Source organism: Venustampulla echinocandica, assembly GCF_003357145.1.
Source record: "Venustampulla echinocandica strain BP 5553 chromosome Unknown scaffold_3, whole genome shotgun sequence".
NCBI classification, from domain to species: Eukaryota; Fungi; Ascomycota; class Leotiomycetes; order Helotiales; family Pleuroascaceae; genus Venustampulla; species Venustampulla echinocandica.
In genome coordinates, this window is record NW_022474208.1 from 189175 (window position 1) to 216805 (window position 27631).

Genomic DNA, 27631 nt, shown 5'->3' on the forward strand with positions numbered 1-27631 from the left:
TACTCTGTGTTCACGTATGTAATCGACGACTGGTTATAAATGGTAAAGTTTAAAGGAATATAATAACTAGTTAACTTATTAATATCTTAGATTTATTTTCTATTATAAAGCTAGCAAAACTAAAAGCTACTTAATATACTATTATATAGGAAATTCTTGTTAGTTTATTTAAATTTAAGGGCGTTTAATATTAAAATCCCGAGAGTAGATAAAATAGGTGATTTAACGCGGAAAATTCGCTGACAAATTATAAAAAAGCGTATGGGAAATTGACCGGGGCGTCCGGTTAACTAATTGGCCAAATTGACCAACAGGGCTTAGCAGATCCCTTGATCCCTTAATCCTTCTATCCCAACAAGCATTATAATCCAAGCACTAAGCATTCATCGATTCAGTAGCGTCTCGTTTCGCAGAAGGCAACTTTAATGGATGAAAGTGCTGGCGCAGGGGACTAGACATTTCAAGTCCTTATTGTTATGCTCGAGCATCAAAAAACCACACAGTTGGGAAACGAGTGGCACCATGCTGGGCGTTGCACGCAGCAACTGAAGGATCACCCGGACTATCATGTACAGTCATCACCACAACTGGAAACGAGCTTCACGCGTATAAGCTGGCTAAGGAGTAAAATGCTCAACATTGATACAATTGCGCACCAAGTATTATCCTATCTACATCAACGGCGGCCCTAATTCTTCCGTGCAGAATAACAACGAGCATTTCACTATTTGCATATAGATACCCATTACCTATTACCTACATCCATTATCTCTACCAGCCCTGTCTATCTTCGTTCGTTCTCACTTACTTCTGCAGCATGTCAACAGGTATTGACTTTGGTGGCGGTCCGAATCGCCTCTCTCGTGCCAACGGAACAGCCACGAACGGGACGACGACCATGAAAGCTACATCCAACGGTAAGCCCATCAACGGCTCTTCAAGTACCCACGTTAACGGGGCCAACGGGGCCACGGGACCTGAGGACTTAACCAATACGCCAATCGCCATCTGTGGCATGGGCGTGAGACTACCCGGCGGAATCCGAAGCTCATCCGACCTCTTCAACTTTCTCGCAAACAAGGGAGATGCTAGAAACATCGTCCCTGAAGATCGATACAACGTTGAAGCCTACTATGATCCTGATGGTAAGGCCGGCTCCGTTATCACTAAATATGGATATTACCTAGACCTCGATCTCGCTCAATTTGACACCTCCATGTTCAATATATCCAACGCCGAACTTGCCTCCATGGATCCTAGTCAACGCCTCCTCCTCGAGGTGACGCGCGAGGCCTTCGAAAGCGCTGGCGAGGCCGACTTTCGAGGGAGGAACATCGGCACCTTTATTGGCGACTTCACGGAAGATTGGCAGGACCTGCAGAACGTCGATCTGTTGAACTTCGCGCCATATCAGATGACGGGCAAGGGGGATTTTGCCCTTGCGAACCGGCTTTCGTTTGAGTATAATCTATTAGGTCCCAGCGTCACTATCAAGACCGCCTGTTCCGCTACGGCCGAAGCAGTGCACGAGGCTGTATTGGCCATCCGCTCAGGCTCGTGCCCATCAGCCATCGTGGCCGGTGCAAATGTCATCATCACGCCCCGAGCAAGCATTGGAATGACCGCCGTGGGTCTGCTGGCGCCCGATGGCAATTGTAAGACGTTTGATGCTCGCGCCAACGGCTTCGCGCGGGGAGAGTCGGTCTGCGCCCTCTACATTAAGCGTCTCGACGACGCCATCCGCGACGGCAACCCCATCCGCGCCGTCATTCGCGCCTGTGACAGCAATGCGGACGGGGGGGACGGTTCCAGGACCTTTGGCACTCCTAATGCCGTCGCGCAGGAGACGTTGATCCGCCAAACATACGCGTCTGCAGGATTGCCGCTTACCGAGACCAAGATCGTTGAACTTCATGGCACTGGAACACCAATCGGCGATCCGTTGGAGACGGCCGCTATTGCCCAATGTTTTGGTGGCGACGAAACAGTGTACATTGGGTCTGTGAAGCCTAATCTGGGCCATGGAGAGGGTGGCTCCGCCATGGCCAGCATCATTAAATCAGTCGTCGCTCTAGAAAACAAGACAGTCTTGCCAAACATCAAGTTTGAGATCCCAAATCCGAAGAGTGAGTCTTTGATTACCTAGTCTTTCTTGGTCCGTTGGGCAGAGTTGACGCTGAGGTTCTTTTTCTAGTCCCATGGGAACGAAATCTCGAAGTGCCAGTGGAGCCTCTGCACTGGCCCAAAGGAACCCGTGAACGCATGAGCATTAACTCGTTCGGTCTGGGAGGCTCCAATGTACATGTTAGTAGCTCAAGTTTGTGCCTTACCCATGCTAGCAGTAGCACCACCGCTGACGCATGTCTTATAGATCGTGCTCGACTCTGCAGCCTCAATGGGAATCCCATCATGGCACCGCGGTCAAACGCTCACCGGCAACGGTCACGCTGTACCTAAACACAAGTCGTTACTACTACTGTCGGGCAACAGCGTACCGGCCATCACAAAAATGGCGGCCTACTACGGACAGTACTTGGAAAGGAATCCGGCGAATCTCGAGGCCATGATCTATACTCTTGCCTCGCGAAGAGAACGCCTAAAGCTAGCGAGTTATTGTATCGCAGATGGCTTGACCGTTGGAGAGCCTGGGGCCCCGTCGGAAACCCAAGGTGCTCGTCACGTTGCATTTGTCTTCACGGGTCAAGGCGCCCAATGGGTTGGCATGGGCCGCGAAATGATGCTGGGAAACGCAGACTTCGCTGCGAGCATCCGGCACATGGATGAGGTGCTGAAGTCGCTCGAGCATCCGCCCGAGTGGAGCCTTGAAGAGACGTTGCTTGACGACAAGGCCAACAAGAACCTGTTGAACTCGACGGACCGCTCTCAGCCCATATGTACTGCTGTGCAGGTTGCTTACGTTGATGCCCTTGCTGCGTGGGACATCAGACCATCCGCTGTTGTCGGACACTCGAGTGGAGAGATCGCCGCAGCCTACGCTGCTGGTGTGCTCACGAGCAGAGAGGCCATCATCACCGCCTACTATCGAGGCTACGCTTGCGCGCGAAACACAGTTTCCGGCAGCATGGCGGCTGTGGGCATGGGGCGCGAGAAGGTTGAGCAGCATCTGAAGCCCGGAGTCGTGCTCGCGTGCGAGAACAGCAACGCCAGCGTAACCATCTCCGGTGACCTGAAGGGCTTGGAAGAGACCATGGATAGTCTGAAGCAGGCGCATCCCGACTTGTTCGTCCGTCAGCTTCGCGTGCCGATGGCCTACCATTCTCACCATATGGGAACCGTCGCGGACCTCTACGGTTCTCTCCTTGCTCCACATCTGGCGCCAAAGCCTCCCGGTGTGCCGTACTATTCAGCAGTCTACGGCCGACAAGTGCTCGAAGCCAAAGACTTCGGTCCGCAGTACTGGCTGGTCAACCTGATGAACCCCGTGCTGTTCCGCACAGCCGTATCGCAGATGTTGACGGATATGCGCAACACGGCGCACTTGGAGATTGGTCCTCACTCCGCGCTGGCGGGTCCCCTCCGACACATATACAAGGAGACCGGCCACTCTGCTCCATATGCCTCGCTCGCCGAACGTGGCCAGGACGATTCCCACACCTTCCTCGCGGCCATAGGCAAGCTCTACTGCTTTGGCATTACACCTCAAGTGCCTGTATCAGACAACGCTTTTACTTTGCCAGACCTGCCCACCTACCCCTGGAACTATGAGATGCGCCACTGGGCTGAAACCCGTATGACGGCGGGCTGGAGGTTCCGCAAGCACCGCAAGCATGAGTTGCTAGGCCACCTCGTCCTTGAGAGCAGCGACATTGAGCCCGCGTGGAGGAACGTTATCAGACTCGGCGATGTGTCGTGGCTGGCAGATCATTGTGTTGAAAAGGACATTGTGTTCCCCGCAGCTGGTTACATTACCATGGCAGGAACGGCCGTGGCTCAGCTAACGGGATCAACGGCCTACACGGTGCAAGATGTCAACTTCGCGGCTGCAATGCTCCTTGGCGAGGGCAAGGGCACCGAGATCGTAACTACACTGCGGAAGCACTCTCTAACCGCCTCGAAGAACAGCAAGTGGTGGGAGTTTTCCATCTCTTCCGAGAAGGACGGGACCTGGACAAAACACTGCTGGGGCTTGGTTACTGATGGATGTGCTGTGGCCTGTCCGACGGCCCCGGAAGTTGCACCACATTCACGAAAGGTCGATTCGAAACGCTGGTATAAGGCGCTGTCGCGCATCGGCCTCAACTACAGCAATCGCTTCATTGGGCTAGAAAACGTCACCGCGAGTCCCGTTAATCAAAGTGCATCGGTCAGCATCACCGATCGACAGGACGAGGGCGAGGCGTACGCCCTCCACCCATCCACCTTAGATATCATCTTACAGTCGTGGTCAGTCGCAGTCACAAAGGGCGAGTATCGTCAGCTGGACAAACTGTTCCTCCCGACATTCATCGAACAATTCTACGTCTGCGCCGATCGCAGCCGGACAACGCTTCGTGTCCGCACCACTTCCCGCGGCTCTGCTGGATTGACGGTGGGCGAATCGTTTGGCGTAGGGGACGACAACGACGTGGTATTTGTTCTCAACGGGTTCCAAAGCGCGAGAATGGAGGGGTCGTTGACCCAGCAGGCGTCCGAACTGAAAGCCTGGTCGATCCAATGGCATCCTGCTTTTAATCTTGCCCCTCCGGATACACTCTTGCGTCCTACACTCGGCGCGACTGCCGACATTAAATTCGCGGAACAATATGGCCTGATGTGCGCGGTCGAGGTCCACCATGAGGCGGCTACGGTCACGTCTCTTGCACAGCCGTTCTTCAAGCACTTTCTGGCTGGAGTGGCCAAGCATATGGACCAGGTCGATCAGGGCCAGTCCAAAATACCCGACGCCGTGGAGCTGAAGGCCCTTAGTCGAGATGCTCGGCGGGAGAAGTTGGATGAATGGCGGGAGCTAAGCAGGGGCGGCGCCGTGGAGAACATTGTTGAAGCGCTCCGGCGCGTCTATACCAATATCAAGGATCTTCTTGAAGGTCGAAAAGTTTTATTGGACCTCCTTCTCGTCGGCGGAGTGCTGCAGAAGTTGTACGACGAAATCAACGCCTGGTCCGATATTGGAGACTTCTTTCGCGTTCTGGGCCTGAACAAGCCGCAGCTTCGTGTCCTGGAAATCGGTGCCGGCACGGGCAGCACGACTTCTATTGTGCTAGAGGCCATGCACTCCAGCCATGGGGAGCGCCTATACGAAGACTACACCATTACCGACGTCTCGGCTGGTTTCGTCAGTCAGACCAAGGAACGCTTCAGTCGATATCAAAATCTCAAGTTTGCCGTCTGTGATATTTCAGCGGATCCGCTCGAACAAGGGTTCGAGGCCGCGTCTTACGATTTGATCGTAGCTTCTAACGTAAGTTGACTCGGGGACACCAGGTAATCGTTGTCGACTACGAGGGTGACTGACGTGACTCGGCCGCCACGGCCATCTAGGTCTTACATGCCACTCCTAACTTGGTCGACACATTGACAAGGTGTCGAACGCTACTGAAACCGGATGGGCAAATATTTTTGCAGGAAATTTGTGCGAGTATGTCATCTCCCCATTCACATGCTCTCCAGAGTGAGCTGACACATTCTACTCGCGCACAGATACGAGATATGCCGACCTTATCATGGGTCTCTTCGACGGGTGGTGGGCTGGAGTCGAGGATGGCCGTGTTGACCGTCCAGTTATTGTAGAAGAAGAATGGGATATCAAACTGCGGCAGAGTGGCTTCCACGGCATCGAGTCCGCCGTTCGTGACAGCAAGCATCCACACCTTTTCAATACCGCCAACATTGTGGCAAAGGCTCGAGCTGTTGACACTTCCGAGTCTGACAACACTAGCAAGAGGATCACTCTACTAAAGCCAAGAGCCAGATTGAATGAGTTTGGAAAAGGTATCAAGAGCGTGCTCGAGGCCGCGGGATACACAGTGGACGAGTCTGTCTGGGGGGCCAAGCTGCCAGATGGCCAAGACATTATCTCGCTCATGGACGTTGACACCGAACGCGCTCCCTTGTTAGCAGACGTTGGTGCGGAAGACCTGTCGAATTTCATCGACATCGTGGGAGATGTGTCGGGACAGGCGGTGCTTTGGCTGATGCGGCCTGCCCAGACACAATGCTCTGATCCACACTACGGCCAGATGCTGGGAGTGGCGAGATGCATCCGCGCCGAGCTGGCCATTGACTTTGTCACCCTCGAGTTGGACAGGCTCGACAACGAGGTCAGCCACGTCGTGGCGCGGGTGCTGAGCGAGGTGCAACAGGCGCAGAAGATGGCAACAGACAACAACAGTGTTGACATAGAATCCGAATACGTCTGGCGGGACGGGCAGGTGCTCGTGGGCCGAATCCATGCGACGTCCGTCGCAAAGGCGCTGGTCGATGCCGCTCCCCAGACGGAAGCCAAACATCTGATGATACGACAGCCGGGCATGCTGCAGTCCATGTCTTGGACCGGCCATCCTCTCTCACCGGTAGCTGTCAAAGACGTCCAGGTACGCATCACGGCCGCGGGTCTGAACTTCCACGACGTTGCCGTGGCCATGGGCATTATCCCCCCCGACGGGCCTATGGAGAGCGACGGCTACCATGGCCTCGGCGTCGAGGCTACGGGCATTGTCACGGCCATCGGCGCGGATGTCAAGCACGTTGCTGTCGGCGACCGCGTCGTGTTCATGGAGATGCTGCTCCCTGTTTTCGCCACTGAGATCCAGCTGCCGGCAACATTGGTTGACCGGGCGCCTGCAAATGTGAGCAACGAGGATGCAGCAGCCTTGCTCATCCCATACGCCACCGTCCTGTGGAGTTTTGTCGAGAAGGCTCATGTGAAGCGCGGCCAGAAACTGCTGATCCACAGCGCAGCCGGTGGAGTGGGCATTGCTGCTATCCACGTCGCGCGCTGGCTGGGCGCCGACATCTACTGCACAGTGGGCTCACAGGCCAAGGTCGACTTCCTCACCACAGAGCTCGGCGTGCCGCGAGACCGCATCTTCCACTCCCGCGACGACAGCTTCGTTGCGGACGTATTACGCGCCACTGATGGGACTGGCGTCGACGTCGTCCTCAACTCGCTTTCGGGTGAGCTGCTCCATGCCTCTTGGAAGTGCGTTGCTTCTGAGGGCTGCATGCTTGACCTTGGAAAACGAGACTTCCTCGGCCGTGGTCGTCTAGCCATGTATCCATTTGCTGACAACCGCGCCTTCTTCGGCATCGATTTGGCTGCCCTCATCGTGACCCAGCCACACAAGGTCGCGCCGTTGCTGCGTCAAACCGTAGATCTCCTCCGAGACGGCAACATTTTCCCGTTACACCCCACTACCGTCTTCGAAGCTGACAAGATCCAGGATGCCTTCCGCTATATGCAGAAAGGCATTCACATCGGTCGAATCGTCATCAGGATGCCTACCGACCCTGCCGCCCTTCCGCCGACTATGCCAACCCCCAAGCCAACATTCAGCCCTCACGGCGTCTACGTCCTAGCGGGCGGGCTTGGGGGTTTGGGCCAATCGGTCCTTTCTTGGATGGTGAGCCACGGTGCTCGACATTTCATGGTTATTTCACCATCTGCGGGGACCCGAGATGAGCATCGTCAGTTTGTCGATGAGCTGCGCGAGCTCGGCTGCGAGTTACGCTGCTTCGCTGGCGACGTGGCCGACTTTGATTTCGTGCGTGAGGTGGTGATGGCCGCGGAGGGTCGCCCGATCAAGGGCGTCCTACAGTTAGCTATGGTGCTGCACGATACCGGATTTTTGAATATGGACCACAACGCTTGGACGGCGGCCACAGGTCCCAAGGTCCGGGGCACATGGAATCTGCACCAACTTCTTCCCAAAGACTTGGACTTCTTCGTCGTGTGTGGTTCGACTAGTGGGACGCTGGGTTCTTGCGGACAAGCCAACTATGCAGCGGCAAATACCTACCTCGACGCCTTTGTTCACTTCCGCCATGGCCTGGGCCTTCCTGCTGCGGTCCTGGATATCGCTGCAGTCGAGGATGTCGGCTATGTCGCGTCAACCAAGAACGTCGCCGAACGCCTCGGGAGAGCCCTCTCTCGTTTCATGAGTGAGAGAGACTTCCTTCGATGCCTCCACCTTGCGATTGAACGGTCATCCAATCAGTACATATTGCCCGTAGCATCGACTTCGACCATGGCGTACGAGGAGGCTGCACACTTGGTCCTGTACAACGATACGACCCTCCCACTGTCGGACCCACGGAACACGACACCGTGGAGGCGCGATCCACGCCTGTCGGTCTTCCGTAACAACCAGGGCGTGACGACACAGGGCGCTGGGATGGGCAGCGAAGAAGGCCTTCGAAGCTTCTTGGGTTCGCTATCGAGCGAGCCGGAGAGACTCGATGATCCTGCAACCGTGACATTCTTCGCGCAGGAGATTGCGAAGCGTATCTTCGCGTTCCTCATGAAGGAAGATGTCGCCAGAGACACATCTCAGACGCTCGTGACCATGGGCGCAGACTCGCTTGTCGCGATTGAGATTCGCAATTGGTGGAAGCAGACTCTCGGCATCGAGATTACGGTCCTGGAATTGGCAGACACGAGTAACACAATGGAGCGTCTGGGTGCACTGGCGGTTCAGCGACTCAAGGGAAAACTTGCATCCAAGTAGATAGGCGTGGTGAATCAACTCTTATGTCCCCTATTAAGGTCTTCGGCTTGTTGCTTACGCGGTACACACGACTCCGTGTCAGCGCCACAATCTGCCATTGCGGATCACCCACGACATGAAACAAACGGATGGTATGTATACAAAAGGGAGCGGCTCAGATCGAAGGCACTCACCACGCGTAACCTGCCTTACGTACCATCTGTGGGAGGGGGAGATAGATCGATGTGTAGGGACACGAAGTATATTCAGCTGAAGCCTGGAGCTAGAACAGGGCAGGTGGAGGTCTTATATACAAAGGTGGGTAGGGTAAGTACGGAGTAGGTGGGCTAGCTGGGATGGCCATCGGCTAGGCTGTGATATCCACCGACTAAGGTGTCAACGCCTATGGCAGCAATGCGTTTAAGGATCACGTAAGGTTCCAAGGGTTATAGCCAACAAGAGCCCTGGTCTTCCCTTAGTCATTCCGCAACCCTACTAGCAACATCCTTTGTACACAGGAAATGGGGCTTACCCCTATACCTTAGCCGTGACACTATCAATATTCCTCCACTCTACTGCCACCTCTCCCGCTTGGCCGTCCGAAATTCTTTGGGCGATCCTCTTCGGCGGGTGCATATGGTCCTCAAAGATACAAGGACACCGGCTGCTACGGTTTTGATCTCGACGGGAAGAGTTGCTCTGTAGGGGTACAATAAGTGACCACATTAAAGGGCCATAATAATATTTTACGTGACTTTTCATGTTTACACCTTACCTTCTTAATTATTTAACAGCATTAATTATGCCACCACAGTGTACTCCTTTACGTGTAATTAATCCCAATTGGCCTCGAGGTAAAGATCTATACATGGAAAGATTATTGACATGCTAGAGAAAAGTGTAGACTCTTTTTGGTTTGTCTAATCAGGTAGGATACTATGTTATTTAGCTTTTCCTCGTAACCACTCTCCATCATGTTGCTCGCGACTCGGCGGTATTTTCGCCCGTAGTATGTGCTGTACTCGATTTCTCACGTCATAAATACCGCATCGTAACTGTTCCAAACCCTCTGCTTCCCGCCTACAGCACCTGCTGAGAACGTTAATATTCTCAATAGTTCGTGAAAGCGTAGCCGTCTTCCCTTGCCGACTTCGCTCGTCCTTTGAACCGCCCTTTGAGCCAGAGGGAGCATCGTCCATCTCTACCGCCCAGTCCTGTGCTTCGGTTCTGCATATCCTCTGTATGGCCTCACTTGATAATATTCGGGCTAGAGCGGCGTACTTTTCGTTTAGTGTTGATCGGTATCGCTTCTCCACAGCATAATGTGGTCGCTCACTCCCCTTCGTCTTACGGGCTCGATCGGCCTGTACGTCTCGTTATATTTGGGTTTCCGCACAGAAGGAACAAGTGGTAAGCGCACTTTCTGCCTGCCAGACCGGCTTGAGCGGGGCTCAGTAGGACTCTGGCTTATTCCTGGGATCACTTCAGGGTGCTTGTTCGAGTTTGTTGGGCTAGCTGAGAAAATTATGAGTTAGCGGTCGATGAGAGGCGACGTGAGGTTGGGGCTACCTGTGTGATTCAACATTGATGGAGGAGGAGTTAACATGGGATCCTGTGAGGTGGTGGGATTCGGGTAACAATTTTCCAACTCTGATAAACCAAAGTCGAACAATTGATCACATGTTGACGAAGCACCGAAGTCTAGAGCGCGGTCTAGACCGACAGTATCGCCGTTATGGAAGTATTCGTCTGCTTTGCGCGTTAACAATGGGGGAGCACTCTCTCTTCCGGATTGCCTAACATACCTCTGTCAGATGTCGCAGCTAATTCGCGCTCTGCCGACGGCTGGCTCAGATCCACTGTAAAGTTGGTGTGCATACTCAAGATGTCTGAAGCCTCGCTGTACGTCGATCAGGCACAATCTACAGTTTACACTGCTTCACAGAGCCGTCTTATACTGTTCTTTTATATGCCCTCCGTATTTATGACCGCGACCTTCGTAAATGTGATCCAATAGTAATGACAGTAGCTCTTACTGTACTCTCGAGCAATCGTGACGCACTACCCCGCCGTTAATGTTCATGCGAAGAATAAACTGACATCCCAGCGTCGATTGGTTGATGGAGCGGCGCAGACGGCGTATGAGATGGCAACGGCAAATTCCAAAACAAGTTTGGAGAATACAGGCCCGACACCCTGTAATGCCCTGTAAGAAGCCTGTAGGGTCTCACCCCCTAAAATTCTCAAGCTTCAAGGCCTCTGATTGTCTGGCTAGGCGAAAATGTCATACCTTAGGGCCTCTAGTTGGTTGAGCTTGGGCGATGGGTTTAGATTATAGGCCTAACGGCCGCGAATTTTAGGGGTGAGACCTTGCTGTTTACAGGGCATTACAGGGTGTCAGGCCTATATTCTCCAAACTTATGACCGCGACCTCCGTACCCTGAAACCCCTTAATTATTTCAATGTATAATACGGAGGACCCAGCAAAAAGTTATGATAGTGCAGGGATCACAGCCAGTCTCGCTTACTAGTCACCCAGCAACTAGTGTCGGTGTAAGATTAGTGGACTACAGGCTTATTTTACAGAGCACGAAGTCTGTAAACCCTCACTGAAGGATCCTGATCACACGCCCCAGACCGTTACTAGGCCAGACCTTGGTCAATATTAGACTATCGTAACTTTTTGCCCGGGCCTCCGTGTAACGGTCCCCCGATTATCTCTCCCGGGTAACCGGTTTGCGTAAGGTTTCTGTTTGCGTAGCAAAGTAAGGCAGCGATCACTACAAGGATCACAAGGTTGAAGTAGGTGAGTAAGTCAAAGTTGTACGACATCCATAATTCCAAGGGCTGAAGTCGAGTCTTTCCAACTTCCCTAGCAGGCGCTTTAGATCTATGCTCGCGTTTTGGTGGCTGATGTTTTCATCCTCGCCAATGCACCAGTCGGTACCAGTGAATGAATGGCATTGTTCCCATCTAATAATGCGCTTCCAATATCTCGAATCTTTGGCACAAGGTTATGGCCATTCGCCTCCAGTGTCTCTTCGCACATGCAATAAATCTCCAACAAAATCTTCCACCATGCTCCCTCGTTGCAAGCGGATCTCTTCGGCACATATAGGTTCTGTATTTTGCCGGGTGCACTCTGGCTTGGATCTACATAAGGTGTAGATTTGCTCAAGTAGACAGGAATAGATGTGCAGCTGTGTGATGTAGAGATTGACGGTCTGCACGTCTGTCTCAAAATTGCTATCTGGGGGCCTAGACAGTCCGCCACGCCAGCGTAAATTCGGTGGTAAAGTATCAAGTGCACGTTCCACTACTGACATATGATGTTGAAGTTGTTCGAGCAAAGGCGATGACGATTGCTGGCTGGAATGCCACAGAAGAGGTGAGTTTGGAATGCAATATCGGGGATATAGGACATGTTGTCTCCATGCCACGGATGCGCTGGGTCGCCATTTGTGGGATCAAGCTTGACATCGTTCAGATCAAGGGGTAAGAGGCTCTAGAGGATATTCTTCGGTGAGAGTAGGGAGATAGATGGCCGATTATATATATTCAGTGTGCTCCAACGTAAGTCTCGCGTCTTTAGTCACTATACGAAATTGAGACACTTACTAGAGCGCATAGAAGATAAGCCAGTACAAGCGCTTTTGAGAGTTGCTGTTCCAAGGGTGCCATAAGATGCAGTTCATGGAAGGTGAGATATTTGATTCCTGTAGTTACTTCACCCAGGAAGCGGAACGAGTAAGCGCTGTCTGTGCCCTACACTAGGGGCAACCCAGTGCTAAGATGGTACTTTCTTGACACCAATGCGGTGTAATGTTTCGATGGTTATCCAAGAGATGGTTTCGCTCAATATCCTCAAGGTATTGTAGCGCAGTCAAGCCTGCATAGAGTAAAGCCCCTCGGGACAGTCGTGGCACACAATGAAATGACAACAACTGCTAGAGAGAAGTGGCACAGGATCAGTCAGATCACATCTAAGCAGGTGGGCCTTCAGGGATGTTGTCGAGGTCATTGAGGAGGTGCATACTCCGTAAGGCTTAGTATCCAACTAACCGAGCGGCAACAAATGCAGGGAAAGCCTGGCATTGAAAGGCGGGGGATAGATTCGGGAGCTAAGGGCCCAACAGTCCCTGCCTGCGGCGAAGCTAAATTTCACTACATTCGAGGTCAACACGCGCCAAAGCGCCGAATACGACGGAATTGAAACAAGATGACGTCCATATCGGAGTCAATTGAAGTCATTGGGACGGCCCGCGGCACCACAGGCCAATCGACTGGATATCCAATGATCGGTTGCTGCGACCAGCTCCAGGGAGATGGGTAACGAGAACCGAACGGCTGTTCTTCATCAAGAACGGGACGGCTTTGTCGAAGTCCATTATTACGCTTAGCCACATTCTATTAATCGATTTCTTTTCCACAGCTGTCCAACGGCTGGTTCAGTAGCGTAACCTTCGCCGACGTAACAATCCAACACGGTGTACCCAGGGTCGCGAGGGACTGGGATGGATGTCGTTCTTCGCCACACATTCCGTCCTCATGCACAAGAACAAGGTGACACACAACAGGAACCAATCGGGTGCTTCGCACCCAGGCGAAAACTGAGATGGAAAACCTCTTAGGAGAATATCTGACACCCACAAGGAGACGATCGTGCTTCGTCGGGGCAGTGCTCGCTCGACACGGCATCCCTCTCGATCAATGAAGCAGAGACTCGGGACATGGTACAAGCTATCCTTGGCTTCGCCAACTACTTCCTCCTGGACTTGGTCCTATAGCAAGACGCGAGAACCCGGACCAGCTCAACATCGTCCGATCCGACTAATAAGGGGAGGACACGACGCGGCCGATGCACGCCTGTTAGAATAACCTTGGTGACAGGAGAGGGATTTGACAGCCTTTTGATAGTTCTTTCGGCAAGCTAAGATATAGTTCGGTTATACAGCATTGCTGTGATGTATGGATTCATGTAGACCCTGGCGAGAAGGTCTGAAAATCCCCGAATAGGAAGTACATAGTCGAGTTCAAGGTAATATCCCTAGAGCATTTCTGCAGACTATGCTTCGCTGCCACGTCTTTACTCTCAGGGCTCCCGCTATATAAGAAGTAGTTAGTGCCCTTAGTGAAGGTACTAGGGACAATAATCGAGGTCTCGATGCCCCAGTGCGTCAATTCACTTACGTATAATACAGTAAGGGAGTCCATGGTAGCCTTCACAGCGAAGTAAGGCGCGAGGTAAGGAGGTATACCTTCGCATGTACTACTCAAGCCGACCTAAATTATAAGGCCTTTGCCTGCCTTGAATATGTGATCTATATAATAGGGACTGTAAAGGAAAACAAACTTTGTATCGAAAAAAAACGATCTCTACCTAAATAATACATTCCTAGTTCTCTCCTTAGCAATCAAGCTAAGTTACCTATACTAACAAAGATTCCCCTTGTCCCCTGTGTTTGACGATTGCCTTGTGCCCCAGTACACCATAAATTGGGAATGCACCCTTATAACACCCAGGTTAATTGGTGTTGTAACATATACGTGTATATATCCGTCGTGATAAGCAGCTTCATTATATATTGATAGTCTCTGGCATCTCCGACGACGAAGTATCGTCAAGCCAAAGCTGTAATTTACGCCTCAGCTCATTGCGCTCCGTCTCGTATTGTTGATACGTGGATACGAGATGATTGATATATTGTATCGCCCTGTCCAGGACGACCGATTTAGTTGGTACCTTTTGTGTCGTCCCTGCTCCTTGATCTTCGGGTGGCATGTTTGGGTCGATTAGGCTAAAGGTATTTGATGCTGGAATCGAGGCGCTGAGCTGCTGGATCTTGCTGTTTATGACGGATCGATAGCGCTTCTCCACGGCGGCATGAGCTCGTTGTCCTTGCTGCTGTTGTTGCCGGTGGCGCTGACGCTGGGCTCCTTCCCCAGTGTTGTTTTGTTGGGTGTTTGGTTGTTGGCGTTGTGGGATTTGAGGGCCTTTGTTGCCTGGTCCAACAGGCTGGCTGAATATCAATCCAGCGTTTGTGCTGTCTTCGTCCGCTTCCTCGTCTTCGTCTTCATCATCATCATCGTATTCGTCGTCATTATCGTTGTTGTAGTCATTATCCATTCCAGCAGCATGCCTAATGCTAGGTGGTGTCGCACCAAGATCGTCAATGTCGCGCGCATTTAGGAGCCGTACTACTCGCAGCAAGCGCCGGAATAGCTCAAAGTCTTCACGAGAAGTGGGACACTCATCAAGGGAGATGCGTGGTAGCTGATTCGAATCATTCGATGCGGAAGACATGGCATAACTCACGGCAAGTTGAGGCGGGACTGCAGTAGTCAATAGGATGGGGATTCTATATGTAGTACTCTCTTACGCGTTGCTGTCTATAAGTAGGCACGGCTTTTCAAGCTCTGAGCCTCTGCAGAAAATCTTGGGGTTCACCAATCTAGAGTGCCTTGGGGCTGTGGGTGCCTTGGGCTGTGGGTGCCTGGAGGCGAACAGTGCAAGGACGTTTATACGACCATACGCACTACATAAAGGACCCGAGCGTAGGTCGGCCAGTAAAGCTACAAGGACTACCTTAAACCGGCAGTTTTGATACAATATGATGCAAACCCATACTGAACTGTGACTGTTGCAGCCTAAAAGCTAGCATATTCCTCATAGAGAGGTTGTGCAGGAACAGTGGCTATGGTTGATCCTTCGTATAGCCTAAGAATGCCAGGGATCGCACCAAGGTCTTGCATGTGACCTACTAACATGCTAGGTACGTAGTATACCTCGTACAGCCTGGCCGATCAGACGTGGGGGGAAACGCCCTAAAACAGCTCACAACGTTACTAGGTAGTTCCTTATTTCCATGTAATTATAAATAAATTCGATATATTAGTAGATTTAATTAAAAATATAAGTATATTATAAGTTATAATACCTGAAAAGTAGGCGACGCGCTAGAAATGTAGCTAGAATCGACGCGTCTAATTAGTAGATAAGTGATTACTAAGTATTGTCCTAGAATCTAGCTTATAAGCCCCCTCCTGAGAGAGGGGCATTTGTCTCGGACGGGCTGTATAGGGGGGGGGGCTTATATGCTAGTTTATAGAGTATTAGAACAGTGATAAGTTAGAGACTATATCATAATATCGCTTAATCTATTTATAGTCGCGAATTAGCTTTTAGACAAGTAGGGTATTATATTTGAAACAACTTATTAGTAGCTAGTAATATTTCTTTATACGAAATTTCAACGATATGAAATCCCCTCTCCCTATGTCGACTATTTACAGCTCGCTAAAGTCGTAATAGCGCCAATAAGCTTTCTTGGCGTAGATCAAGAATATCGGGGGTATCGGGGATATCGGGGATAGGGAACCCAGCCTGGTGCACGAGATCTCTACTAGGATATTGTTCTTGACTCTACAGTGTGCTGATACAGCAGTGTCGCAAACAATGTCTGTTGCGCAATCATGATAATAGCCAGCTTGAAACCCTCCCGCGTCTGACTACTCCAGCTCGCTTACATACTTTATAGAAGTTTCGAAACATAGTAGTTCGGCTATAGCCTCGAGTTCCTGATCTTGCCAACATCTAAATTAAATGTATCGTACAGAGTGAGTATTAGGCTGCTTACAAAATGGTCTATTTTGTCCCGCTGTTTCAACGCAGGAGCCTTTCCAATGCTGGGGCCTCGATTTCTGCGAAACCGGAACGACAAAGTGTCCAGTATAACCAAGAGCTGGTAGACGGCGGTCGTCAGGTGAAACGGATCACCCAGCTTCCGTCCGGTCATCCCTACAAGTGGGCGATCCCTGGATACTTCCCTAAGATAATCGCTCTACACCGATGCAAAGTCCGTGTGTTGGATCGATCCTCACACGTTCAGAGATTCCAACTGAGACGTGAAAGACAAGTCAGGTCGCCTATAAGGGAATGAAGATGGCCTCACATGTGCCATTTCCATCAGTGCTCCCCTTCACTGCAGTCAACAATGTCTTCTGAGTTGTTAGTTTGCGACGCCATTTCTGATGGCTTTCCTAACCCTCGCGGGAAACGACTTGCGTTTGTCACTCGCTTTTACGTGCCTCTCCTTCCTATTTGTATCTACAAGATTCCTCGCCCGCTACTTCACAACAAAGGTAATTGGGCCCGACGATTATTTGATTATTTTCTATTTGGTATGTAATTTCATTTCTTCAGTTGTCTTCGAAGGGTTATTTTAGGGAGCCTTGGTTGCCTTTTCCTCTCCCTTCGATCCCGTTGTAGATATTCGTATTCTCTTCTACGCCATCCCTTCCTATCACGATTGAAATTCTTCATAACTTCTGACCTAAATTCAATAACTACGGCAACACTTTGGCTTGGTAGAGATGACTCGCAGAGCTCAGATTGCCTCTGTTTTCTTGCGACCATGGCAATGATAGCTGTGCAAATAATCTGCTCACAAAGCGTTTAGCTCAGAAATGGAATATCGTAAAAGTAAGATGGTGCTTTTGATAATGGTGAAGATTAGATGTGATTCACAGAAAAGATATTCAAAATAGAGACATCCGGAGGGCTTTATAAAGACTCTGGCCCACGCTATGATTTTACGACGAATCACGACCTACTTTTGGATGAGGATGGCATTCTTATTGTTGCTGCCTACCCCGAGAACTGCGCTTTTCCTGATATTAACTTTTTAGAGCCCTATTCTCGCGGATTGCTTCAATCTTAACGATGGCAAGCCTTAAAATGAGACGTCTCGTCCAGTTGGTCGATCGACGGCATGACCTCTGGCCCAACCATGATAGACCTCACCAAAATGGTATAAGATAGTTGTACAATCTGCAAGGCGGTAATACAAGGCGATCCGGTGGTGAGAATGAGAGTACTCTGTGAGAGATGTCACTCGCTGACACAGTCACAACCGCGCATCATTGGAAGAGGACGAGAGAAGCCCCTGCTCCGCAAGGGAGAGCCAAAGCTCATTGAAACTCCAAGTGCGCAGCGATGGAATACGAGCGGTCAATGTCAGGCTGGAGCTGGTAGCAGGGTGGGCAAGTACGTGCACATACCAACAAGTGAAGGGCAGAAGAGGACACGACCCGGCATTGACTGACTTTAGGCAAGCTGACAGAGGCACTTCCCCCACCATTCAACAGGTCGTGTTGGCGGACGGCTACCTGTGGTGGCGAGAGGATACGAGCAGGCGGTCCTTCTTGAAAACACAACCACTGTAAGTTCGGCCTTGTCATGGGGGATCCCTATCGAGAATGATCGTGTGCCTGGCATACTGGCCCTGGCGTGTTCACAACTCTGGGAGCGCTGCACTTTAGGGAGGTTCGGCCAGCGGGTCGGGAGGTGCGGTGTAGATCCCAACGCCAGCACCGTAGGATGAGGAGATGGCAGGGAGCAGAGATTGGTGAGGGGAGAAGAGGTGAGGGAAATAGAAAAGGTGATGGGAAATTATAGGAAGGAAGACGATGTGGTACTGTACTGACGGTGAGGAGGAGACACTATTGACAGACAGTAAGTGAGTGAGAGAGAGGCCGGTCACCGCATAGTGTCAGAACCCATTACCTATCGCAGTCTGGCAGAGAAATGCTGTAACAGAGAACCGCATCGTCTCCGCTTTAGATAACACCTCCTCCCTCATCTTTCTTCAACTTTCCACTCGTCAACGTCATCATCATAGAAAGAACGCCGAAGATCCGCTAGACCACGACCAAATTTCACGATAAATCATGGCTTCCTTTCACTTTCATCCTGCAGACTGTCCACTGAGTAACCGTCAATAATCTTCCGTCTTCTTCGCCGAATCTTGCCGATTCCTATCATCATCCGAACTACCAACTCAACAGGAGCGCGACGAAGCCATGATCCAACAACCTACCTTCAAGGATGATGAGAATGAGGGCCTCTTTAACCACGGCATTGGTGGCAGACGGGAGAAGAAGACAAATTCAAGAAATCGAAGTGACATTGATAGCGAAGAAAGTTTCCGTCAATGGACTGGGAAGATTCTACGACAAGGTCGTCAATTCCTCCATAATTACTCGATACCTCGTATACGTCCTCCCAGTTGCCCTCCTCCTCGCTGCTCCGATTGTCATATTTGCGATTTATAATCCTCACGCCATCTTCGCCAATACCGGGGTCAGGGTAACCCTCTTCTGGTTATGGATCGAGATCGTTTGGCTCAGTATTTGGGTTTCAAAACTTGTTGCCAAGGCTGTCCCATGGGTGTTTATGTTTCTCTGTGGAGTTGTCAGTTCTGGAACTCGGAAATATGCTCTAATATTGAAGTCTGTGGAGATTCCACTATCGCTGGTAGGATGGGCTATGACTTGTCTGGTGGCTTTCACAGCTATCGCCAGAATTGAACGAAGGCATACCTAGTAAGTGCTGGGTTGCTGTCATGACTAGGGCTTTAGGCCCTTGTCTGATTGCTTCTCTGCTGTTTCTCGGGGAGAAATTAGTTGTCCAATTGATCAGTGTTAATTACCATCGACGGACATTCGAGGGACGAATTATTCAGTCGAAACGTGATGTTCATCTGATAGGACTTCTCTACGAAGCTTCAAGAACACTCTTTCCCATGTACTGCAAGGATTTTATTGATTATGGATAGAAGTCTTGTTTCTTACCGTGCACGATAAATTTAGTTGAGGTGCTTTTTCCTAATCGGTTGGAAAGCGAGACTTGTCTAAACCCACAAAGCCTCTGGTCGGCCCCTACTTGATAACAAGCTGTTCTCAGATCAGCGTCACCTCTATGCCTATCTTGGAGACAAGCCCCCCAACTTCTCTTATTCGAGATTCAGACTCCCTCACGGGCATGCCCGTCCGCCTTGATGGATTGTAGCTAGCCTCGAATGCTTAGATACTGACCTCGAAATACCAACATCGCTCTCCGAAATAGCACTTAATGCTAGCTATCTAAGACATAAGTATACTCCTACTCTCTACTAGCAAGTTATCTAGAATATTTAGGTATTGCCACAAGCAACATCCTCCCCGACGTTTCAATCCATGAGCCTACGATAGCCCTCTCTAGTTGACCTTAATACTCTACTATTAAAGGTCAACTAACTTTGGGCCTCGTACCCTATGTACCTCCTGCACAAGCCTGACCCGGGGATGTATAGATGATTGACAAGCACAGCGAGCGCTGCCGGCAGTTAACTTCTTCGACTCCTGAAGGTCTGCTTCCATGGTCCGAAGAACCTCGGTATATCCCATGATTTTACCACCGAGAAAGACCAACTGGCGTTTTGCTGGCACAATTAATAGACAAGATTCTAACGACTGCAGGTTTTCCTCGGAAAGAACCCAGCCGCGGAGGTCTGGCGCACCCCATGGTCCAGTTGAGCAGTTGAAACTAAATGCACATAGCGGCCAGCCCCTATACGTGGGATTCCGTTGCCATATCGTGGCTGGGTTGTCATCATCTGGATCAAATCGGCGAATGGCCAAGTTGTGAATGCGAGCAATGTCGGCCTCGCTATTTCTATAAGATTATGTTCTGTAAACAATAGAATTTTAGAGCCGTACCTCAAGATGCACTCAAAGTCTCCAAGAAAATCAGCGTCGATAATGTCGTGCGACCAGTCAATGTATGAGTAAGGGTGGTTAGATATCGGGCTGAAGGACTGTAAGGCAACCATTCGGGATTCGTGGCATACCGAGAGTGCGACGGGTGCTGAGGAGAAAGGGAACTGATTAATCCATCGAGGTCCCGGCAATGTGGCTTTCCAAATCAGGAGACGGAGCTCGGTGGGTAGGGAGGAGAATGTATTGTATAACAAAGGGGTCTCGACGTCCAAGCTGGGTTCTCTGGATGAAATTGTCTCCGGCTGGAGCGGATATTGAGGCTGAGGGCTGAAGGGGTTATGCGCTATCGAGGTCATCGTGACTTCGTAGTATTAAAAGCTGATACAGGTGATTGGGAGATAGACAAAGGACATTTCAAGAGACGGGAGCGTCATGAATAAGGCCAAAGCATGCGAATTGCCGGTCGAAGAGGTAGTTAAAGGGCTCTTGGATTGAAGGTGAGCTGGCATGACCTAGCATTTGGCATATTTCGAATAGGTCGTGCTAACAACCAATGGTCAAATACAATTAAGGAATGGAAAAACTGGCGAGCAAGATATATACTTATACCTCAACCGTGTTCATCGGCCACCTGGCAGAAACGACCGCCAGCCAACAGCTGGGGTTCGCGATGATAACCAGTCAACAGCCCAGCAACATAAGAAGCCCAAAGAAACAGCTAACATCGCTCTCCGCACACCCCATGGAACCAGTATTTGTGTACAGATATTGAGGCTATTCAATAGGTCGGCAACGGAGGTCATTCCCAAGTCCCAAACATTTGTCATGCGCGTCATGCACCGAATCCCTCCGCAAGCTTGCGCTTGGCACTCGCTGCGCATACTCGTAACTTGCTGACCCCGCATGCAGAGATCGATACGAGTGACGGAGCGTGGAAGGACGAGATCTCGGAATGGCAGATACAACCAAAAACACCAATACCTTTATCGAAACAAACCCATAGGACAAGCATATCAGATTAGCACGCGCCGCATGATTGGCAACCGTTTGGACTGCCGAGTCTGGATCTCGAAAAGCCATGCATGACATGGGACGACTTGAGCTCCAAAGGTGAGTTATTGCAACCTGATGCCCTGCTATTTGTATTATGTTGCCATGCAGTTAGATATCGCAGCTTTATGAAGATCTGACTGCTTCAGCGACGCGCGCCAATTGATAGCGATCTAGTCTTGAACAGGGGAAGACGAGAAACCGCATAAGAGGAAGAGGAAGGAGAAATTACATTAAACCAGAAACTGTGTCTCGCGAACGCAATCATATATTCGTGTCATCTTTCCCCACCATTGCTCGCATCCACCCGGACGTATCGGTGCTCTTCCAAACACCTGGCAGTCAAACATCCAAGGGGCGTGGCACTAACTCGGAGGGAGCCCCAAAAGCAACCCAAGGCCCCTGGCATCTTTCTCTCTGCTCCGCTTACCAGCTCTGCCAGATGCATGTAGTCAGACATGACAGATTATCAAGATCGCGCCTAAAATCCCGAGGATAATATCGACAATTCAAGATTATGCAAATACTCGCACCGTCGTCAACCACAGGCAAAGATGAATCGGCGGCCGGAATACCAGTCGTGAATAACCTGTTTTTGGACGAGCGTGTCGGACGAAGATTTCAAGTAGTATTTGGGTGCATTATAATGAGATATTTAAACCGAAATAATGGGGAGTTTTGGCATTCCTGTATCCTTGCAGTAGGCGTATCAGCGTTTTAACCCGACAACGACGAGGTTACGCGGACTCTGCTGATACTCAAACACAGGCTGGACCCAGCAATCCCTCACCAGATGTTTCTGCTCTTTTAAGAATAGCCAACGATCGACTACAATCAGGCTCTCAACGACCCCAGCGCTAAACGCCATCAACGACCAGATGGCACTTAATTCCTTCTTCCATTCCTTATGTTGCAGCCAGTACAATTCCAGCTCTTCATCTGTGATGCCTCCCATTTTGTCGTCCAAAGGAAGGTTCTTCTCAGGGTCTTGCTTGAGCTTTTCCAGCGCACCGCGGACGTAAGTTGTGAATGAGCCGTAACATCCCTTCCTCAGCGAGCCAATGCTTACCGGTTCGGTACTATCTGGACTATCGCTGTCCGCTATCTTCGACACCACACCGTAATCGAGAAACAGTTTCTGCAGCAGAGCTCGGTAGAAATGCCTCGTAAAGAATGAGTCGCTTTCCTTGGCCGCCCAATTCTGTGGTGCTTGAACTGCCATCATCCTCGCAGTGATGTTTAGTCTGAAACCCTCCTCGCCATATGTTGCCAGGCGCTCGCTCATGGGAAACCCGTGCGGGTCGCCATCAGACAGCTGTTTACTGCCTTCAGGAGCGTTAATTGCTTGCAAGTTACGTCGAAGATGAGGATGCTTCAAGGTTGGTGGCCCAAGACGGGAGGAAAGTAGGTTGTAGCAACAACCCACAATCGCGATGGCTTGTACGGTTGTGTTAAGCACGAGAGAACGGATTGCGTGGTGTGAAAGATTTCCGCAGGAGTGTATGGAGACTGCCATGATACGAATTTTCTCAGGGCTCGACATTGAATCAAGAGCTTCACGGTCCGCAGAATCGCTATTGGCGATTCGCGAGGAGCTTAGTTTAGTATCCCCCTCGATTTTCTCGATCTGGCCCACCACACTCGAGAGGTCCCCATTATGAAGGGTTGCTTCTACATATTGCATATAGCCTTTCCCTTCTGTATGAGTGTATACCGTGTCGAGATCCTTCATAGGTCTAAAGTCAACCCCGGCGATCACGGGAGGCTTCACTCTATTGACTGCTCTTCGTGCATTGTCCTTCGTCGACTCAACTGGCGTGACACTATCCCGGATCTGACGGTATGCTTTCTTATTTCGCATGACCTTCTCTCTTTCCCCTACCCCGGCAAAGATGTCCATTCTTTTAGCTCCCTTGACGTTCAGCTCTTTGCTTTCGACAGCCACGACGTGCTTATTGTATGGCGGACTAGCCAAAGCGCGACCAAGATAGTTTTGGCCACTTCCAAAGTCAACGAAATGAGTGATCTGCTCTCCAGAGTACTCTGCGATTTGGGAAACTAAATCTGAAAACCGGCTAACCTCGTGGACCTTTTTAGGGATCATGCCAACAGCCACGTGCCTGGCGAGTTTCGTCTCTTTCTGGCCAGGGGGTAGATCTCTTCGTAGGGAGTGCTTTCTTATCACTTTGACATATGCGGTCAAACTCTCAGGCGGTTCATCTTCCCGTGGTTGCTCCAGCTCATCGCGCATCAAAAAGTCTAGTAAATCCATTGGCTCACGGGCTAACAGCCACGATCGCCATTCTTCCGGGATAACTTTATGATACAGGCTCGGTTCACTTGTGAAGAAGTCGAGGATGTGGACTCCGCCACACAATGTCTGGAAGAGGGTAGATGAAGCAGAGAATCGCAGGAGTGAATCGACATACTCATCTGCGGTTCCGAAGTCATCCGGAAAAGGGATAGGTTTGGCTGGTGGCATTGTATTTGTGCTCCTAAATCTTGCGAAGGGAGAGATCAATAAAGCTTGGTTTCGGAAACTCCACAGGCAATTTCGGACTTGCATGTCACCGCATTTTGGTGAGGTAGGGCAAGGAGGGAGAATTTCGCGGATGGCCCGAGAAATTTGTTAATCTTGAGCAAGCAAATTTAGCGAGGCAGTTTGATGCGCCCTACGCTGTATTAGGTACTGTATTGACAACCGTCTTGGGTTCCCTTCGTCTTTAACATGCAGAGAATATTAAAGGACCTCATATACATTTTATCTACACATCTGGATCCCCTTTGTAACTTTGGTCGCTCTATTCAAGAATGCCTAGCAAATAGTCACGTGATTCGTACCGAGGTCGACGAAGGTGGTTTAGGCAAAGACATATAAGACTTGTAATAATAGGTTGATATAGATTTGCGACTCTACGGGGGTCCTAAATCGCTAATATTTACAAGTCTGGCTTGTACCCCCATACCTACCAACGCTGGGAGTTGAGCCGTCCTGGTGACAGACCTATGCCCATGAGAAACACCACTAGCATCATTTTCAATTCAATCAGCATCGCCATCGCTCTCCTCGTCATCCTCCTCATCCTCCTCATCCTCGTCGTCTTCGCGGCTATCGCTGGACATCTCCGAATCGCCAACATCATCTCCATCCCCATCCGCATCTAGATCACTTCCAATGTCCTCCCCAGCCGCTTCATCGAGCTTCTTGTCAGCTTTCCCGGCGACAGACACCACCCCTTTCTCGCCCAACACACCCGTACGTTTCAGTTGCTCAAGAGCCACTCGCGCTCGTTCGTCGGGGGTAACCGAGTTCATCCGCTCAATATATCTCTCAGTCTTTACTTGATATTCCCCTCGTGGCTGGTAATCCTTATTCGAAATTTTGGGTCGAATACGCTCCGAGCGCTTCTTTTGCTTGTTGTTTCTCTTTTTGATGCTTCTTTGCGTGATACTCAGGCCACTTCGGCCCTTCAGCTCCTTCATCTCCTCCTCCGTAATCCCAATATCTGGTACAGGTATATGAAGTTTCCGACTATTTCTGCCCGGCACAATATCAGGCATCGATAAGGAAATCTTAAAAGCGTCGTCAGGGACCTCCTTTCCCAGCCTCACAGCTGTCAATTTGGTTCTCATGATGGCTTTGATCTTGGCCCAAGCCCCATTTACGAACCACCCATCAGAGCGGGGATCGCAAGTATCCGAGTATGGCGCATCTCTCATAAGTTGGGCGAGTAAAGGATCTGTAACATCACAAACTTGGAATATCTTGCCATCGAGGGTGAGGGACTTTCCATCAAAGAGATGGGTGGTTTGGTTGATTTTGTCGTGCGCGTTCCTCTTGGATACAGAGTAGCCGGTGCGGACATCATGCCACACCCTTCCCGTGTGTTTCTCCTCTTCGTCGAAGAGCTTAAAAAACATGGTTTGGTAGCTGCGGTACTTCTTATCGCTCCGAGGATCAACCCCAAATTTTATGATGGCATCGCGCCAGGGGCCTCCCCTGAACTGATAGCCAACATATCGGAAAGCATGTCTAATCTGATAGAGAAAGGGCGAATTTGCAACTCTGTTTGTCAACGCCCTTCGTGTCCATATAGGGCGCTCTTCCATCACTGCTTCTATTTCGCCAACGAGGGCTTGTAGGTCCGCATCCTCGGGCATCCCATATGGATGGGTATGCGGAATCGACGCTGCATCATAAGCCAGATAGTCCACCATAGCCTTCTTAGCTTTGGATCGATTTCTCAGAACTTCCTTGCCCGTCGTTTCATCAATTTCAGGCTGCACGTGAGGATTTTGATGCCAGCCCCAGTTAAAGGGCAGCGACTGACTCGACATTGCGGGAGGTGGCATAAACTCGTCATTTTTCCTCCAGCCTCTCTCCGGTTTCAGCGCAAATTGACGGATTTTATCAACTAATCCCCATTAGTCAAGCAATTTCATAAATGCAGAAATCAACCTGTACCTTGACCTGTAAGAGCTGTCTCCTGAAAATGGGGTAAGAAGGTTGTGTTGTCGGTCGAGTGATGAAAATCGGCAAGGCCTTGAACATGTTGGCATCAGCAACACAATAAGGACCAATCCCATCTAGGCACATACCTCGAAACCGATGGGTTTGTTTGATTTGAGCCACCGGCTCGATTTTATAGCTGCCTATGTTGTCCCTGAGACTCTGCGAAAGTGTGGAGGGGGCATCCATTCGCGATAAGGATCGTATGTTTGTCTGGGCAGACACATCATCCCGGCTGGAACTTGCGTGTTCCCCTGAATGGCCGACGTATGGATCTTGAGAACCACGTTTCCTTTTCCTGCCTGTTCGTCGTGGGACGGTGATCTTCAGAAGGACATTGTTTGTGAAGCTGTGGTATGACAATACCGGCACACACATCGGGTCATTTCGCCGAAGATATAGAGGAACGCACTCCTCAATGTCATCAGATTCAATCATCTACACGGTCACTCCATCAGCCTAACTGAGCATTTGGAGCTGCCAAGAACGCGGCAACGATGCTTAAATGTAGTAAATGCAATTCCAAAGTCACGAGACTCCCTCGGGGTGCTTGTTTAATCCCATCGGCATTCCGACTGCTGGATTGATTGTTACTGCTGTCAAACGGGACAAGCTTGCCCAACGTGAAATAAAAAATAGAGCTTGACGGGAAAGGAAATGGTGAGGTGGACGGAAGGGTAATGCTAGAAACTTACTCGTTCAAATGGCCGGTTAGTGCCAAATGTCTTGAGCGCATTATCGAGATTCTTGATGATCATGGGGTGTTCAACCGCCACGACCTCTCTTGGGTCGATGTTGAACGCGGCCGCCGAGGGTTTGGCGGCCATGGTATCCTGGGGCTATTCAGTAGCCTGTGGCGGGGGTTTCAAATCCCATGCGTAGATGTACTTAGTATATGTGCATGGAGATAGGGATGCTCGTATAAAAAATAGGAATAGTAGGTGCGAAAGGGTTTGGCATGAAGGAATCAAACGATATTCGTTTCAGTGGCGATGAATACACGACAAAGCACTCACTCCACGGCGTCGATGTCAAGTTTGGCTTTGGCTGCAGCTTCAGCTTTGGCATAGAGACTGGTTGAAGCCTGAGGCAGAGCACCCCTGGCTGCCTTGCCAAATTACCCTTAGCTCAACTCGTCGACCGACACCACCACCGCGAGGGGACAACGACGACGGCGACAACGAGACCGCGACCACCACAATCACAACCACATCCGTACCCGGGGCTCCATCCCTCACCGACGCCATATCCCATTGAGTTGAGTCCACAACCATCCTCCAGCTATTGCCCTTCTTCCCTTTCCATCGTCGGTGCGGTGCTTCCCAGAAGACGCTCATCCTGCCAAAGCCCCTTCTCGCCGTCTCTCCCGCGGTACGACGAGGGTAAAGCTCAGCTCAGGCCGAACGGTTCCAGCAAGAGTCTCCCTTCACCGCCCGAGGAGTCTTGCCCACCGACGGAGGTACGGCTGTATGCGCAGAGCCATCATATTACCGGATTCTTCGCTGCCTGTCAATGTCAAGAGGTATGTCAATGCCGGTGGCTCTGCAACCAACGCGGCTCTTTAGCGATTCAATGATATTGGGCTGACGGTGTCTGTTTATGGGTGATGTAGCTCTGGTTCATCAAGCTGCCCCACCACGATATCTCGGCCTCAGCTTGACCTCTACTCACTCGATCGCCTACAATTCTTCTGGCAACCGGTTTTTAGGGTTAAAGTGATATATGCATGTCCGCAGACTGTATAGCTCATAATAGCGTTATTTCAACGCCCGGCAGAGTTTTGACTCTCGGTCAGGACTCCATTCCACCAATCAACAAGCGCTAGCTGGAATCCGAAGAGAAGCCTGGTATTGCCAATAGCATAGCACAA

At 50.6% G+C, this 27631-nt stretch overlaps 7 protein-coding genes across 7 annotated transcripts; 2 read left to right on the top strand and 5 right to left on the bottom strand.

The window, feature by feature from the left end:
- Positions 1-817: 817 nt before the first annotated feature.
- Positions 818-8684, top strand: BP5553_05695 (Uncharacterized protein; the record flags this gene model as incomplete). Its single annotated transcript, XM_032014318.1, has 5 exons — positions 818-2126; positions 2195-2304; positions 2372-5419; positions 5500-5596; positions 5659-8684. The coding sequence occupies 5 exons, from the start codon at positions 818-820 to the stop codon at positions 8682-8684; spliced, it is 7590 nt and encodes a 2529-aa protein (XP_031868999.1).
- A 920-nt stretch (positions 8685-9604) lies between these two features.
- Positions 9605-10541, bottom strand: BP5553_05696 (uncharacterized protein; the record flags this gene model as incomplete). Its single annotated transcript, XM_032014319.1, has 4 exons — positions 9605-10027; positions 10084-10178; positions 10233-10412; positions 10469-10541. The coding sequence occupies 4 exons, from the start codon at positions 10539-10541 to the stop codon at positions 9605-9607; spliced, it is 771 nt and encodes a 256-aa protein (XP_031869000.1).
- A 3700-nt stretch (positions 10542-14241) lies between these two features.
- BP5553_05697 (uncharacterized protein) lies at positions 14242-14967 on the bottom strand (the record flags this gene model as incomplete). Its single annotated transcript, XM_032014320.1, has 1 exon — positions 14242-14967. One exon carries the CDS (start codon positions 14965-14967, stop codon positions 14242-14244), a length of 726 nt encoding a protein of 241 aa, XP_031869001.1.
- Positions 14968-18549: 3582 nt separating this feature from the next.
- Positions 18550-19047, top strand: BP5553_05698 (uncharacterized protein; the record flags this gene model as incomplete). Its single annotated transcript, XM_032014321.1, has 1 exon — positions 18550-19047. One exon carries the CDS (start codon positions 18550-18552, stop codon positions 19045-19047), a length of 498 nt encoding a protein of 165 aa, XP_031869002.1.
- A 671-nt stretch (positions 19048-19718) lies between these two features.
- BP5553_05699 (uncharacterized protein) lies at positions 19719-20557 on the bottom strand (the record flags this gene model as incomplete). The annotated part of the gene is made up of 3 exons (XM_032014322.1): positions 19719-19721; positions 19764-20151; positions 20202-20557. The coding sequence occupies 3 exons, from the start codon at positions 20555-20557 to the stop codon at positions 19719-19721; spliced, it is 747 nt and encodes a 248-aa protein (XP_031869003.1).
- A 1403-nt stretch (positions 20558-21960) lies between these two features.
- Positions 21961-23733, bottom strand: BP5553_05700 (Uncharacterized protein; the record flags this gene model as incomplete). Its single annotated transcript, XM_032014323.1, has 1 exon — positions 21961-23733. The coding sequence occupies one exon, from the start codon at positions 23731-23733 to the stop codon at positions 21961-21963; it is 1773 nt and encodes a 590-aa protein (XP_031869004.1).
- A 560-nt stretch (positions 23734-24293) lies between these two features.
- On the bottom strand, positions 24294-26588 carry BP5553_05701 (uncharacterized protein; the record flags this gene model as incomplete). The annotated part of the gene is made up of 4 exons (XM_032014324.1): positions 24294-25666; positions 25717-25794; positions 25851-26199; positions 26457-26588. The coding sequence occupies 4 exons, from the start codon at positions 26586-26588 to the stop codon at positions 24294-24296; spliced, it is 1932 nt and encodes a 643-aa protein (XP_031869005.1).
- Positions 26589-27631: the final 1043 nt, after the last annotated feature.